Source organism: Pelecanus crispus, chromosome 2 (genome assembly GCF_030463565.1).
Source record: "Pelecanus crispus isolate bPelCri1 chromosome 2, bPelCri1.pri, whole genome shotgun sequence".
NCBI classification, from domain to species: Eukaryota; Metazoa; Chordata; class Aves; order Pelecaniformes; family Pelecanidae; genus Pelecanus; species Pelecanus crispus.
Window position 1 is genome coordinate 109791264 of NC_134644.1, and position 16920 is coordinate 109808183.

Consider the following 16920-nt stretch of genomic DNA (forward strand, 5'->3'; position numbering starts at 1 on the left):
AAAAATGGAAGAGGAAAAGCAGAATGGAAACCCATCCTAACCATCACATGAAGAATCTGTATGTGCTAAATGATAACAAACTGAATTTTACTGCAAAATGTTTGTCAGTAATATTATTGCTGAGGTTACACAAGATTGTTACACAGCGATTTCTGCATAATCCCTTTCCTTTGTTTTGGGGGGTTTCGGGGGGGGGGGGGGGGTGGGGGTGGTATTTTTTTTAAATCAGGATCTTCAGCATGTAGCACTTCATCAAAATATCAAAGAAAAGGAATAGGAGGACCACACATAACGCTTAATTATAATTAAATATTAATTTAATTAATTAATTAATCAATTTCAAGTATAAATCTTTCTAACTAGCTGTAATGCCTAACACCCCAGCATAAAATTCACACTTTAAAGTTAAATGCTGTTCCATGCCTACCAAGAAATTGCTCATCATCTATATATTGTCATAAATTAGCTCATGTTGTGTTTAACATCTAGGAGCAGACTTCAGTGTGGCCTGCAGCTTCGTACACTAATGAGGACACAGAGTACCCATCGCATCTTTGCAAGCTTACGGATTTACTGAGTAGTTTATATTTGGGCCTTTGGAACAGCTTTTTGAGCCACAGAGAAATGATTCAAAACCAACCAACAGCTTTAAAACAGGGAAATTGATCCATCCTATAAAATTATTTGCCAGCTACACACTCCACACTCCTCTAGGTCGGATCTGGGAGCTCTCATGCAGGCAAGGCTCTTGAGGGAGTCAGTGAGGCTTTGGATCTGAAATCATGAGATGAGAGGAGATTTGGCCCCTGCTTTTTAAGCTCAGGAAAGGTGGTGATGCATTTGATTTTCTGCAATGCTCATTTTCAGGCATATCAATGAATTAATTACCTTATTTGTGTATGTATCGTGGTATATACAGAAATATATATATCCACACAAACACACAGAGAAAACTTCATCACCTGTGACTTTAAGTTCAACTGCACAGTATTTCTTAGCCCTGAAGCTTGATGTGGGTTGAATCCCTCATATCTAGACACAATATTTCATTTGATGTTATGGGCATGTATTGATACATAGATGTATTTTACATTCTTCTGGATATGCTTAACAATTTTATCATTCCAACCTCAGGATTTGCGACTTTTTAACTTTTAGGAAAATGTAAAGGTAATATTTCACTTGCTGTACAGGGGGCTGATCTAACTTGCCATGTTTATATGATAGCAGAAATGCAATAGAAAATGGTCCTTTTCTTAACAACTTGAATTAGTTTCAAGTGTGCCATTTTGCATTCAAATGTAGAAAGACACGGAAACCAATCCTTTATTTTCTATTAGAAAACAGCCACTGTCCCCTATCTCTCATTATGGTGCAGACTACAAGACCTAACAACAAAAATCCATATTATTGATCTAGCCAAGTCTCCACAATTATTCTTTAGAAGGAAACGCCGACGATAAATTACATCTGCACTGGCTTTTCATCTGCTGTTCGATATAAGTGATCTCTCAGGGCAGGCTGGAGACCTTAAATCGTCAACACCCTTGTCAAAGAAGCTAAGGAGGCCTGGGCTTCCCACAAACAGCTTTGGAGAAACTTTTAACCTACAGTTCCAAGCTACAGCACAGATTTTTAGAAAATGGGGAAGAATCTGTTCAGGAATAATAAACAAATATTTTTATTTCCAGCGAAAATGCTGCGTTTGATCTCTGTGAGAAAACGGCCAGGCTGTAAGTGCAGCATGATTTTTCCGAGTCTCTTTTTCACTTTCCCGACCACACACACGTCTAAGTTCCTAGAAGAGCTCAGATAATGTAATGTCAACCTTATACCGCTTTTCTTTATGTACTATAATTATATGAAGTCTAATAGAATTTCAAAATCTGCATTCCATACATTTATTTCTTCTGAAACCAATGTCACATATTGGTTGTATGAAAAATGATATTTACTGTTATTAGCACTGAATGGTATATTTAAGGACTTTGGCATATTTCACAGGCACTTATTTTCTAGACACTGCACTTGTCACAGCTTAAATTTTATTTAACTTCAAACCTAGAATTAACAATGCCTGTTCCCCTGCTAAAGGTTCTGTATAACTTAAATCAATTAAATTTAAGCGCATATTTTACAAAAATGCTCACTTGACCCATCTGAAATACATCACCAAATTTGAATTTTCTTTAGTAATTATGGTTCTCTGAAGAAAAAGAAAATCAAGCCTGTATTTCAGAGGGTATTTTACTTGAGCATACAGTGCCACGCACACACAAAGGCTGCAAGGAGAAAAAAGGATTCCTATTAAAAAAAAAAACAAGTGCTGAAGAGCTTATTACTTCTGCTGTTTCCTTTGCACCTGTACTCAGTTAACCGAGTTTCTTTACATAAAACCTGACTGCTGTTAGTCGCCAGCAGCTCTACCCATCGCTTAATTGATAAGTGAAGGATTATCGCAGGCGCTGCTAAGAGGATGTGCACTTTTACACGTGTTTTAGTTCGCTGAAGAAATTAGTTATGTTTGAACGATCATCCCAGCAGCGCAATTCAACCAAACTCGGATGTCAAACCCCTAATTTCAGGCCGTGGCGCGCCCTCGCCCCCCTCTCCGGCTGTTGCGGGGCAAGAACTGGAAGCGGAGGCAGGCACCCTCCGAAAATGAAACCGCTTTACTAAATGGCACGGGAGCGCTCGCCCCCTTTCTGCCTTCGCCGTCCGGCCCTCGGCCTGCGGCCGCGGCCCTGGGGAGAGGAGGTGTTGCAAACCTGTGTGAGTCCGAAAGTGGTCCTTCATGGCGGAGGCCGTGAGGAAAGAGTAATGGCAGGTGGGCCAGGTGCACTTGAACGGCTTCTCTCCCGTGTGCAGCTTCATGTGGTTGTTCAGCGCCCACTTCTCCGTGAAGCTCCTGTCGCACAGGTGACATGTAAATTTCCTGGGTGGGCAAGAGAGGAGGAATTAAAAGCCCGCACATGCAGAAAGCAAGCGAAGGAGCGTGGTTTTAACCCGAAGCGTGGTAAATGCATAGACTTTCGTGAAGAGAATTGCAGACCGGGTCTGTCATGTCTGTATAACCAGGCATTGATTTTTCTGTCGAGGCCTGGCACTTCAGCCATTTATTCTCTGCTTTGCGGTTGGGCCCAACGGGTTTGAAAAATTCTGTTACAGTCCAGTCACCCCTGAGGCAAATGTGAGAATAGATTTCACCTGTGCAGGCCCACACCACTTATCCAGGGCACGGGCTGTCAGAGCAAAGGCTAAATGAAAAGCTATCCATACTAAACTACTCAGACAATCACGCTGCTCGGTGCCATGCTGCCGCCGCTGCCTTGCCGGCTTGAAATACTACTTGCAATAACGCCGTTGCGATAGTAAACAACAACTGCTTCGAAACGAAAATGCACTTTTTAAAAGGGGCTGCAGAAATTGAAGCAAGTGTTTCCTGATAATGCGTTCTCCTCCCCAGCGTTACCACAGGAAACATAAAAGATTCCAGTCGTGGCAAGGAAGGGAAAAGAAAAGGCAATTCATTCTGCTGAGCGGAGCCACCGCACTTCTTCGCTCTGCGAGATAACTTCGTAACAGCATGCAAAGCCAGCCTAAATCTAAGGAAACCTTGTTTCATGTCTAGGTTTTCACGCTGTGATTTTTGTTAAAGCATACGCCACGATTCGGACGTTTGTGTTGTACAGCTGTAATATTGCAACTGAAAAGGTTTTGTCCCCCTTTCTCATTTTGCTCTGTCAACGTCAGGCTGCACCTTCCCATTATGCTTCACTGTCTCAAATATAATGTGAATTTTTATGCTGGCAAATTTAAAAAAAAAATAAAAATTAATGGAGATCTAAGCCACAAATAATCTTTTATTATTGTCTTGCATGACATTTTTAATGTTTCTTCACATTTTGCAGGAATAAAATTAGTCTCCCCTGCTAAGAAAAAGAAATATATATACAAATCTATAAAAACCTAGAAATACAGAACCAGAGGAATTCCCTAAAAAGTTACTAAGTAAATCTGACTGTGCATACAGAGGTATCTCGATGGAGACAATGTAAAGTGCCAGGTAAACTTTAATACCAGGGTAACTAGCTCAACCTCATCGTATATGTGAGTTTACTTATTTAGTAGGTATGGAAGCAGGCTACAGGGTTATTGCTATAGCCCTGTTAATTCAACAACAGCGGTAAAAAAAACCCAGTAAAATACATACTACGACATTGCTGCTATTATTTAAGTGTTCGGCAGTACACCGTAAAAATCCTCTTTCTTATCTGGGCAAAATTCATACAGGGAGAGGTGCTGCAAGAAGAGCCTGCGCTCTGCAGAGGACCCGGGTATGCGGTGCAGGTCAAAAGGTGATGACAGAGAGAGATGACCAGGGTGTCAGTAGGTCAAGTTTGTAAGGAGAGTATGGATTTCACCTCTGTACCTATCTACACCACAGAGAACAGGCCATTTGGCCTCCATACAACTAGAACTAGGCTCTTCACATTTAAAAACATTAAGTGACAAATTTGGTGGACTTCAGAATATTCAGTGATGTTTTTGTAAGAATGGGCTGCCTGATCCGGTGATAACCGCACCATTTTCAACAGCAATTGTGCTAGCCTAAGAAATGCCCTTATTTTCACTTGTCCAGACTGTTTTTCCCCTGTTTGCATTGTGAGGTCCATCTTTTATGCCAGCCTTATCAAAGATGCATTCTTTCCGGCAAGTTACAAGCGAAATGATGAAGTGAGATATGCCACTGTCCATAATCTAGGAAAAAGCTAGGTGCTTTAATATATTGATACCATAATTTGCACTCAGTAGGTTTCTTTCCAAACTGCTGTACAAATATAGCAATTTTCATGTATGTATAATATAGCTAACTAAAGATTTCTTTAAAGGATATACTTAAAAATGAATTATCTATGTTAAGTGACCTAATTAAACAAATGCTAATTTTTCCCACAAAAAATATCTTCAGAAACAGAGAGTGAAAGATAAAGACTTGTGTAGAGTTCTGCTATATCCCAAAGGCAAAAAAAAAAAAAAATATATATGCTGAATTGAAAACAGACTTTCAAATTACTATATCACTTGATCACTGCTTAGTGGCACTAGCGAATGACAAATATAGCTAAATACTTCCAAATGCACAGTAAAAAAATATCATGTCCGTATATCTCTCTGACAGGTCTTCATGCATTTCACATTTCAAAAGCGTGACAGGGATCTTATTTCTAAGATAAATTCCCCTATCTACTTATTTCCTCGTGTATTTATTGTGGATCTAACCTTCTACTACAAGAAATAAATAAGCAGGTTAAGTAGATGCTATCTTTTAACAAATAGTTTCTCCAGACTGTATTACAACTTTATGAATGACAAAATAAATCCCTCATTTTTAAATCCACCAAGACGTACATTTAACAGTATTGCACCTATTGAACCTCAATGCGTAGTCTATTATTCACACACAATAAAAATGTTAAAATAACACTGAGAGTCTGTCTTTGAAGTGACAAAAGCCAGAAAAATCAGAATTAAAGCTGCAACTCCATCTCTAACTAACCCTTGTGTGTGCCTTTGGTAGCAGTCCAAATAGGGTTTCTGACCTTTCTTAAGCTACCTTTGTATTCTTTCTTTTTTTTTTTTTTACCTTGTTTTTATTCGTCTCCTTAAATGGAGAGGGATAGAAAAAGATCACAGGAGGCTTCAGTGATGATAATGATTTCTATCTCTCTCAGGTTCAGAGACAGGAGAGCTGCTTCAATTTATGTAATTTTGTAAATAATTGTTAAATTAATCGGGCATTTTTTGTTTCTCAGTGGTTTTAAACTTAGAGTATTTTAACAAGTTTTTATTGCTCACCTCCAACATTTGCAACAGAATTTCATGCAACAATTACCGATCAAACTTTATGACACTACATTTATATTTTCATATATATGCTGAATGGTCTTAATCAAGCACAAGATACCAACAGTACTGCTGCTGATTCCCTGATGCTGTGCACCCACCTGTGGTTAGTAAAAGCCCTTTTAATCATTTTTCCTCAGAGGCTGCAGCATCACCAGTTGTCACAAACTGGTTGGTGGCGGCGGCAGCAGCAGAGTGTAGTTTACAAGGAATCTAAATGAAAGTATTCATCCAGAGTTTAATGAGGAATGTTTTTTTTTCACAGGGTTCCTGGCTCATTCAACACACAGGATGGCCCTGCTCTAAAAGTGCCATTTGATGGAGAAGACTTTTGTCCATCAGAGTACTTCTCACACAAAGTTTCCTGAACAAAAACTGAAAAGGCTTTACTTTGGGAGAGTAACTCAAATGCCTGAGCTGCTAGTTTAATTGTTAAATCCCATGTTTCCCTACAGAACAAGCAATAACGACAAAAGAAATTAATTCCAAATTTTTGAGAAATACAAACTTTCACACGATCCATCAATGTGACCAGCGTAAACTTCTGCTACCATTCATAAAAAGACAACAGCTATCATTTACATGAAGCAATGGAGGAATCGGAAACTGCGATAGATCTCAACAAAATTTTCCACTGGCACGAGAGACCTAATTAAACTCACAATTCTGGCTGAAAGCATATACTACACTTCATCAGCTCTTCCGTCCCTACATTATATGCCCTCTCTCCCTTCACTTACCTTTCCCTGATCCTATGGTCAGTCATCTTTTTCTCAAAGTCCTCTATCTTAACGCCCATTTTTGCCATCTGCCCTGCTGCTACTGAAAACCTACTACACACACATGTAGCTTCCTATCCTTGCTCTTAACCACATAATGGTCACATTGACAAATTTATAGTCAACCAACAGAGGTATCTCAAAGTGTAAGAAAAATTCAATTCCATTCAAAAATACACTGTACGCATAAAATTACACATATGAAGCATATGTGTTCTTTTCTCTTCGTGAGCCAATATATTTTCAAGGTATGGTTACACAGGAACTGAGTACAATTGACGTTTTCCCATTTCACAATTTATGCATTGGAAACCACATAGATCTTGGGCCCTGAAACCTGATGGAAAGCTGCATTTTCATGACCTGAATAATTCAAAACTAAGGGAGGGGTGGCAGGGAAAGGGTTTTAAAAATTTCATAGTAATTTTTCAGCACTGAACCCAGACATCTATTAATTCAAATATCACTACACAAAGTCTATGCAGAAGATATTGATGATATAATTACACTAATTCTACCACATATTCCTAATAAGCACCTACCAGAAACTCAAGCTTCCTAAATGATAGGTATAGAAAGGAAATATTCTTACCCTCAATAGCCTTGCAAATATTCAAGGAGACCGGCATGGCAGTAGGATGGAAAGCTGTGCAATGTATATAAAAGCAACACTGAACCGTGTACCATTTCTGCAGATTACCAAAACTGGATTATGACCTTAAGTGGTAACATCAAACCCGACAGGTGAATATATTTCTCTAAGTTCTTGAAGTCTGCAGTGCTTATCTGGCTTAATTCTGGTGGCTTACAACCTGCTGTGCAAATACGTATGTATATGGATTTTAAAATGTAATTTCACCACTAAACTGTACCTGTTGTTAAGCATTTAAAAAAAAAAAAAAAAATTGAGTGCAGTAAGTACCTAGCAAAGGACAGTTTGAAACATGCAGTTTTCCTCAGAAAAGGGTACTTACATGACAGAGTTGCATATGGATGCATTAAAAATAAATGCACTTTGGAAAACTGAGCAACGTGCATGGTAATGTATTACATTCGTGCAAAAAGCAAACCAACAAAACGTATGGTACATTCAACCCAGTTGTTCAAAAGGATCTGATAAACCTGACTACGTCACATTCTGAAAAGTCTCTCAAAAATGTCACTGAGGGGTTCTGCATTTATCAGCACTTGCGTTTCTTCAGCTGTGAGGGAAAAACATGTTTGCAGAATAGCCCTTGGGCAGTTTGGGTCAGCTGTCCTGGCTGCGCCCCCTCCCAGCTTCTTGAGCACCTGGCAGAGCATGGGAAGCTGAAAAAGTCCTTGAGTAGTGTAAGCAGTACTTAGCAACAACTAAAACATCAGTGTGTTGTTCAACATTCTTCTCATACTAAACGCAAGCCACAGCACTATACCAGCTGATAGAAGGGGGGAAAAAAAAATTAACTCTGTCCCAGCCAAAACCAGGACTCTTGTGCATCAGCAACAGGTTACATGCATCAATTTCTGACTTCTGCTTCAGCTTTTCGGTATCACCAATTTCAAATTTACCTGTCCTAAGCACACCAGGCTGAATGCCTTGTTTCACAGAAGTGACAAAACTGGCCCCTTGCCTTCAATGCAGCAGCAGAGCAGAGGAAAATGTAGGCCTGTAGCTACAGGTTGGCTAACAATTCCACTGGTGATATACAAGCCAGAAAAGCATACACCTTATTCTTCAGTCTCTCCTTTGACTGCAGTACATTTTGAGGTGAAAGGTAGTCAAAATTTAGTCTTGTTGCTTTCCCAAGCATTTACGCCTCTGAAAATAGTCAGTTATTCTGTTGAGGTGGCAGCTACTATTTTTACATCATTGCCCTTCAGAATAGAAGCACACTTTAAATTTGTATCTTCCAAATTAAAAACATTTTAAAACATAATCAAGTATAAGCGAAGTAGGACTAAAGGGTATTTTATGTGAGGAAAACAGCCTTACAAGCCGGCTGAAAGACATGATGCAACCACCAGACAGAGCCTCGTAATTCCCATTGTATTCATTAAGGCATAATGGAAAGTTTTAAATTTATCATCTTCCACAGTGTTATAAAATTCTGTCAATTTTGTAACATTAATCTTGCTGCAGAGCTTTTTATAACATACAATCACTTAAAATAGTGTCACAGCCTACTGTTTAATGCACATAAAGGTATGTTTCATTAACACTACGAGTTTTTACTAGGACAAATATATAATGTAGACAAAACTGAACATCTGTAGAGTAGTGATTCAAAAGCTTTCATACCAATAAAAAAACCTTATAGTTTCATTTGCACACTTTTTTTCTTTACCTAGAGGATTCTAGAACATAGCACTGGAACAGAAACCCCTAGATTAACACAATCTAATGAAACAGTGCTATAAAATGGGCATTTTTTTTCCCAGTTCCATTACTTTTATCAGTTCCTCTCCATCATATATTTCTCAGTTGTGACTACAGTGTATGTGACAATGTTTTTATCTAAGAAAAGCTTGGTCTGCCCTAAAACTATTCTGGATAAATTTATCCACATTCTGGAAAATCTCATAGATTTCTGTTAGATTGTGGGGAAAAAAAATGATGGAAGATTTTGAATTCTGAGAATTCAAGAAAATTAATCACTTGACCAAATGCTCTACATTACATTAGCACAAGTAGCTTGTGGCACTGAGGCAGAGGCAGAATAGAAGGGAAAAATAGAACTGTAATTCAGTCTATAAATTAGACTGAATGGGACTCATCCACATGTTATTAAGTACAGGTCTTTAATTTTTAAAAGTAATACACACTGTACTGGAGTTTAGAAGATCAGACTCAAACCACTAGGATCTTCATGATTGTAAACACAGGTTCTGCTTTCAAATGTCTACACATTTTTAAGGCAAGAGATACGCAACTACCTTGAGATACCGTGTATGTTCCAAAGGTTACATCAAGATGTCACATCCTCAGGACATCTCCAAAGATGGATACAGTTAAAGCAAAATTTGTCTTTAAAAATGTCTTTTTATTTCAATTTTAACTGAACCATTACCTATCTTCAAGGATATTAGAAATTTCCTTCAATATCTTTTGAAAATAGAAAGGAAATCAAGATAAAGAAATATTTGAACTCAATAGTAATGGCACCTTGATACCAGTGGTTGCTTCCTATTTCACAAAGAGAAAACAGTTCCTATGTTTTAACAATGCTTTTGATATTTGCTGTTGATTTTTTTTTTTTTTTTTTTTAATTTACTTTGGAAATCCGGCAGCTCTCCACCGTAACACTAGTAGCTTATGGCAGAATAGCAACACTGACAATGACCTATGTCATTAGAATAAATAAATTCCAATAGCCAATACAATCAACTCACAGACTGGGGGATGCTTGAAAAGCAATGGTACATATTAATTTTCAGCTAAATCTTATTGTCCTCTCTCAGAGAGAACACCCACTCATGTTAAGAGCTTTATGATTCTAATGCGTATTTGCAGGAGCAGACTGTTAAGAGCAAGCTTTGCTGTCTATGAAGTTAATAGTTTAAGCTTTGATCAAGAGTTTTCCCATGAAAAGTTTCCTCTTCAGAATGGACATGTAAGTAGGTCTAAGAGTCAAACTACATTGTAGTCTAATCAAATAAAATATTTGAAAAAAAACCAAACCAAACCAAAACAAAAAAACCCCAAAACACAACAACCCAAAACTCTACCAGACCTGAGCAGACAAAATCATTTTCTTTCTTTCAGGCTTCTGACTACCCTATGTTCAAGTGCACATAATTTTAAAACGCAAATAAAACTCATCTCTGTATATTCATCAAGTGCTGGAGAAGATCAGCATTTCTTTGTACATTTGCAATCAGCTACTTCACTAGTTCTCACATTTCTTATTTTTCCACCACACTAAAGTCTTCTATCCTTTGTGTTTTATCCTTCTACTCAAAAAAACCCCAGCATATAATGGCTAGAAACCATCAGATACCAACTCTTACTCTGACCCACAATTAATTTCCCAACTTAATTAAAACCTTTATTAAAAATATATTTTTTAAAACTCTAGAGGTCTTTCAAAAGCTATGAAAACTACTCTTTTGCTAAAAAAAACAAAGGAAACACAATGAGTTTAATTTAGGTCACAGTGACATCAGAGAGGTTTATTTATTGCCAGCTTTGTTGCATCCAACAAAGCTTTAATCTGTGACATGCTGTAGCTTGTAAAACAGCAAAGTGGTATGGTATCAGAGAAACTACACCATGTCATACATTTCTAAAAATGTCTGGTGTCAAGCACATTACATTCAGCAACATCATCAACAAGAAAGAGAAGGGATTTTTGGGGGGTTGTTCTTTGTGTTTTCAGTTTACATTTACAGCTGAAACAGCCTTTGAAAATTCCTATAAAGACTTCACATACTGAGAGACAGCTGTTTTTATACAGCTGGAGATGATGAGAGTACATTGTTTTTATGAAGCTGGAAATCAGGGCAGACCTTGGGTTTTACAAAGGAAGAAGGTGAGAATCAAGGCTTGCTTCCATGAACCACAGACCTCACCCAGCGTCAGACAGATACAGCTCAGTAGGGCAGAAGGGTGGGAAAATTGGAAGATTTCAGCGTGCACAGGACAAGGATTATTTTGCTTGTTCGAGCCAGGGTTTCATCAGGTATTACAGGACACGAAGGAGCGCAGTGGCTGAGGAGTCCACTGTGGGCTTTGGGTACCAAAACCCCTTCCAAATCCAGCCATGTTTGGCTGACCCCCTGCAACACTAAGTCTTTTGGGAGCACCTTGGGAAGTGCTAAGCCATTGCGGATAGATGAACAGAGCCTGGAGAACGACGGCAGGCTGATGGACGTGTGGCTGCTGAAAACGTTACGGAGAGTAAGGCTTTAACAACTGTTACGCTTGCCTGAAAAGACGGTTCCTCTTCGTTTTAACCAAATGCATATTGGGAAGTATATGTATTTGTAGTTTAACTACTTCTTAATTACATTTAACATATGCTACCATGCTTCAGACTTCTTAAAATATCAGACTTACTCAAATCCACATGCCAGCGATAGTTTGTATCTGGTGGTTAATTTAACCTGAGTTCAGCTATCAATAAGAAAAGTTCACCGGCTTGTGAGAAGCCCAGATTTCCCTGTTTGTTCATAAACCTCCCCAGCATGGTCTAATTCTAATAGAGAGTTATTTACAGTATAACCCTGTGCTGCAATGCTGATATAGACAAATAAAGACTTTGATTTTGACAACTGCACTTCAAACGTATTTTCTAAAAACATAAATAGTTCCACCACTATCACAACTAATAAAAATTAATTTACTATGGATGCATGGTTAAGTGTATTTCTTTAAATTAAGGAGAAATGAGAGAAAATTTCCTCAGAGCTAGAAGAGAAGATATCTTAAATACAGAGAGGTGCAGAATGCCTGTATGTTTGTTGTGGTTTTTTTGGCTTTTTTTTTGCTTTTAAATCAAACTGCTCAGTCAAATAAGTATTTTACAGGGAAAAAAGATTAAAACTTAGAATTTTTTTAAAAATCAGGTTTTTTTGCAAATCTTTGCTGGTTTTAATTTACTTTCACATGAAATCATATTGAATTAAATAAACCTGCCATTTATAACAAAATTCAAAAGGAAAACCAGAAGATCCCCTAAAGGAAAAATAAGACTATATGCTGAAAATAACATATCACAGACTTGATAAAAATTTAAAGCAAGAAAAAATGGTAATATGCCTTTTATTTAATCTCTGCAGTTGATAGCTTACTACAAATTGTTTTTTACAAAGTTACTTATTTTGATACAGTATTTAGACAAATATCTGTACAGTCTTATAAGAGAATGACTGCTGGTTTGTGATTTTAATAGATTCTCAAAGGAAGAGTCCACAGTTGTCACATCAGAGCAATACCAACTTACAGTATGATTTTAGTGACATCAGTAAAATACCAGACAAACTCCGTTTGACTCAAATCAGCTATAAGCACTATTTTTTCCTAAACCTAATATTATTATAATGTGATTTTTCATTATTAGTCCAATTCAACTTGTATTGAAGTCAATGAGATTATACTGAGTTCTGCAAGTATTAGATGAGGCTCTACGATGATGCTACAGCTACAACAAAATGAGCCTTGTCAAAAGGACTAAGACAAAGTACATCAGGCTTATATTGTTAACAAATTACTAGTTTATTAAAAATTGAGTTTCCAAATTCTCATTTACTTTTCATCTGTTTGTTTATTGTATCTCAGCTGGTATAATCAAAATAACTGTTCATTTTCATTTTACATGAGCTGTTTCAGTCACTTTCATTTTCATGGTTTTGTCCACTGGCATAATATTCACAACAGTTTGCCAACATAACTGGAAGACATTTAAACTCGAGTAAAATATATGCCTTATAATTTTGCTTATGTTACAGCACAGGAAAGACTGATATTGACCTGAAAAGATTTTACAGTACTTATACAAAATTTCCAGTTTAAGCATTGCTCAACCTATCAAGACCTCTTTGAAACTTGGTTTTGTAAAATTTTCATTTGATTTCCTTGTGATTTAGGCAAAGTACCATAGCACTCAGTTGGCAGAAAATGCTGAATTAGGTTGACTTAATATTATTTGTGATAACAGTGGAACCGCAGTACAGAGAGAGATGAGAAGACTGATATAATTGTTTTAATATAACATGCAAAATGTTGCACATGTGGAATAGAAGAATTGAGAGCAAAGAGGAATATTATATGACTGAGAAAATAATGAAAATCCAGCTAAAATTCATGGTCTTTTTAATATCACACATTTTACTAAAATGCCAAATGATATTCAGAGTGCTGTGGTGAGTCTTAAATCATATATATTCTGTGTACTGTAAAAACTGCACATTCAAAAATAATTAAAGCCAATATGTCTAAACTACAACATACAAACTGGTGTACAATCTCATTAAAAATATACTGAGATTTCTGTAGAAAGCATCCCAGGATTCAACAGGAAAAATGTCTATTTGGGAGTATTATATAGTATTTATCACTATTTTAATGTAATGTTTATCACTAATGTGCCAGCAGAAGCTTTCTTCTCAGAAGGTTAACTCTTTGAAATTAAACAAAAATTAGCGCATGGAAAGTGCTTAATTGTTGTTGCCTTCCTATTTTTAAATGGAGGAGGTGCATAACATTACCAAGATACACATGTATTTTTAATTAAGATAGTATCATTCGAGGTTGTGATTCCTAAGCCCATTTACTATTTCAAAATGCAGCTTTCCTCCTAAATATAAACACAAGAGGACCAGAGCATTGTTGCACAAATCATTATGCTTTTAACAGCTGTTCATTTATGGTCTCTATCATTTTGGAAACAATAGGAACATGAACAATTGACTTCATGCACAGAAACGCATTCTTCTGCCAGGTATGTTCCCCTAATAGGTCATGTTTCTGTTATATCTTACCTTCTTATGACCTGGAGATTAATTTTCTTAAGATACTTCCAATGAATTCTAAAGAACTTTCATTATTATTTTTAAATAATTTGCACTACCTACTTAAAAAAAAAAACAAACCAAACTTGCAACAGAAATTACGAGAACTCTGAAGTCTAATACCCAAATAAGTATTTCCATTTTGCATGGTTTCATCCTAAATCTTCAGATTGACAAAACAGTAGATTTTCAGTACAGCAGATTACTTTTATTAAACTACATTTCAGATGTATTTCAATCATATTTTATTACCCTTTAAAATTAAATGAAATCAGAAGATTTAAGAGATTAAATGCCATTAAAAAAGATTAGACTGACTTTCCTATTACAGTGTACTTTTCTTTCTAAGTTTTCTTTTCAGTCTGTCCATACCAAAATATGCCTCTGCCAGCAACAAAAAAGTATTTGGTAAGTTTAGATCATGGACTGCCTATTATTGGCTGCAGAATAACTCTGAAACCACTCTTGAATAATAATTTCCATGACAGAAATACCATAAAGTCAACTATAGTTGATCTAAAAAATAGGCTATTTTTCCATGTCAGGTCTGGTCTGATGAACCTTCAGGCAAATGACAGTGCTATCAATGATAAATCACTACCAGTCTCTTAAAATTTCAGAAAGAAACAACTCTCATTCTCAAACACGGAGGCAGTGAAACCAATACAGATACCCAGAACACACGCATGTGTTTTTCTTCTACCCTATGGCAACGGCTTGCTTTATCAATTAATCCGAGTACTTCTCTGTTCAGGAAGACTGCTCAGGTATTGCTAATAAAATACCAAATTTTAACATTGAATTTTGAAGGACTCTTATTTCTAGACATTCTTCCAAGCTGTAAGGCTGAGGGTGCTAAACACACTTGCTCTTCATATACTTAGCCCAGGGTGTTGTCTGCTCTTTTAGCTGGAAGCAAACCTCTAGTAAATTCCTATTTATCTCCTTGCCAATCAAGAAGTGAATGACTGACAGTAACAGAGCCTTATCTAGGACTCCTGTCTGTGGTGCATTCTGCTAAATGATGTCATCGCTCTAGCAAAAGAAAATAAGCAGATTATTACAGTGACTAGAAGCAAACTAAACATTTGGATTTTTGCATGGACAGATTTACACACTGTCTGTCAGATAAAGCACAGTTTGCCTGCTGCTTACACAACAAGAATGTGCCTGACAGCTTCTTCCCAGCTTTAGTATCTGATTACATAAATAGGCCATTCCCCACCATTCCTAAAGACTGACAGTCTGTCTTAGTTTAAAGAGCAATTTCTGACTATCAGCCTTTCTGTCTTGCACACGAGGCTGATTATCATCAGGGCACTTCCTGGAGGTCCGATCAGTTGGTTTTTCTCTTGAACTCAGGATGTTACAAAACTTGTAGCCACAAGAATATTAAAGAATATGAAAAATTCTTCAGGAAAAATTTACCAGCAGTGACCCAAAACTTACATCCCTCATCGCAGTGAAAACTCTCACCGACTTCTTTGAGCATTTAGATAAAGATTTTAGGTGACTGCTATTTTGAAGGAACACAATGACCACATCTGGGGGGAAAAAAAAAAAAAAAAATCTTAAAAAAAGACAAAGACCAAAACAAACTGGAAAATAATAAAAAAAACCAACCCAAACCCCAAACACCCAGCCACCCACAAGTAATGGCTGACTACTGCCCCCGCTAAAAGGCACCTTTTTCATGAGCGGGTCTCAGGAATTCATACAGCAGCTCCACTGTCCAAGTCTGCAGTTGCCCTCCCAAATTAAACTTAAAAAGTGTCATATAAAGGATCTTCATAACCTTCTGTGTTTTTGTATTAGCTGTGCAACTGTTAGTCATTTTTAATAATCCTGCTTTTCCAAATCATACCTCAATAAAACTATGCTTTAAATTAGATGCGTTTTACTGTTGCTAGTTGACTCAAATATTTTTAAGGTATGAGCATGTAAAAGACATGCCATTTTTCACAGCTAAATGTATGCAGGTGTTAATGAACTTACTTAAAAATGGTTCTGAGCACCAAAAAGGGTAAACACATAATAACTCTGCTGTTTACAATGGTAAACAATTGCAAGTCATAACCGCAATATTGTTCCTAGTTATTTCAGCTATAACTTGCAAGGCTTCATAGCCAGACAAACCAGATGAAATATGTTGCTGCAGGTCTGCTCTGATGGATCCCTCTGAAATATCCACATTATTGCTTTTATTTTATTATGTACCACACTTCATAACTGTACACAGCAGAGTACAATAAAAACTGCACTGCACTCCTTTAAGTACTTATTAAATAGGTCAAAAAGTTACTGTAACAAATAACTTGCTCTACTCAGGGTCCATTAATAACACATCTTGTTGGGACTCTAAAACAAACATGGGGGAAAAAACGAATGGTGGAGAAGTGCCCGTTCTGCGGTGCTAGCGCCTACCAGTTTGCAGTTGAAGAGTGAGGCAGTATTAGTCGCAGCATTACTCAGTCAATTGCTGTCCTACAACACTAGAATTGACACAAGATGGCAAATTGCACTACAGAGAGGTTTGGGGGAAGGGAAAGGGCAGGAGAGCATTTTGATCCTACATGTAAGTCCGTCTGATTTGCCAAGGTAAACGCCGCAAAGCCTGGTCTTCTCCTACTGTTAGGAGCCATGAGCCCTGGGATTGCGGTTCACCTGCACAAAACGTTTTTCCCCCCTCACAGTAACATTCTTAAAATACTAATTCCTAGATCTAGGCAGAAGACTGGAAAGGAGA

At 37.2% G+C, this 16920-nt stretch overlaps 1 protein-coding gene across 2 annotated transcripts in view; it reads right to left on the bottom strand.

Annotated features, from left to right (window-relative positions):
* ZNF407 (zinc finger protein 407) overlaps positions 1–16920 on the bottom strand; it is a 354196-nt gene that overhangs the window by 146419 nt on the left and 190857 nt on the right. For both annotated transcript variants that reach the window (XM_075704981.1, XM_075704980.1), the window contains exon 5: positions 2769–2935. In XM_075704981.1, the coding sequence (XP_075561096.1) occupies positions 2769–2935 (167 nt within the window). The remainder of the gene's footprint in view (positions 1–2768; positions 2936–16920) is intronic.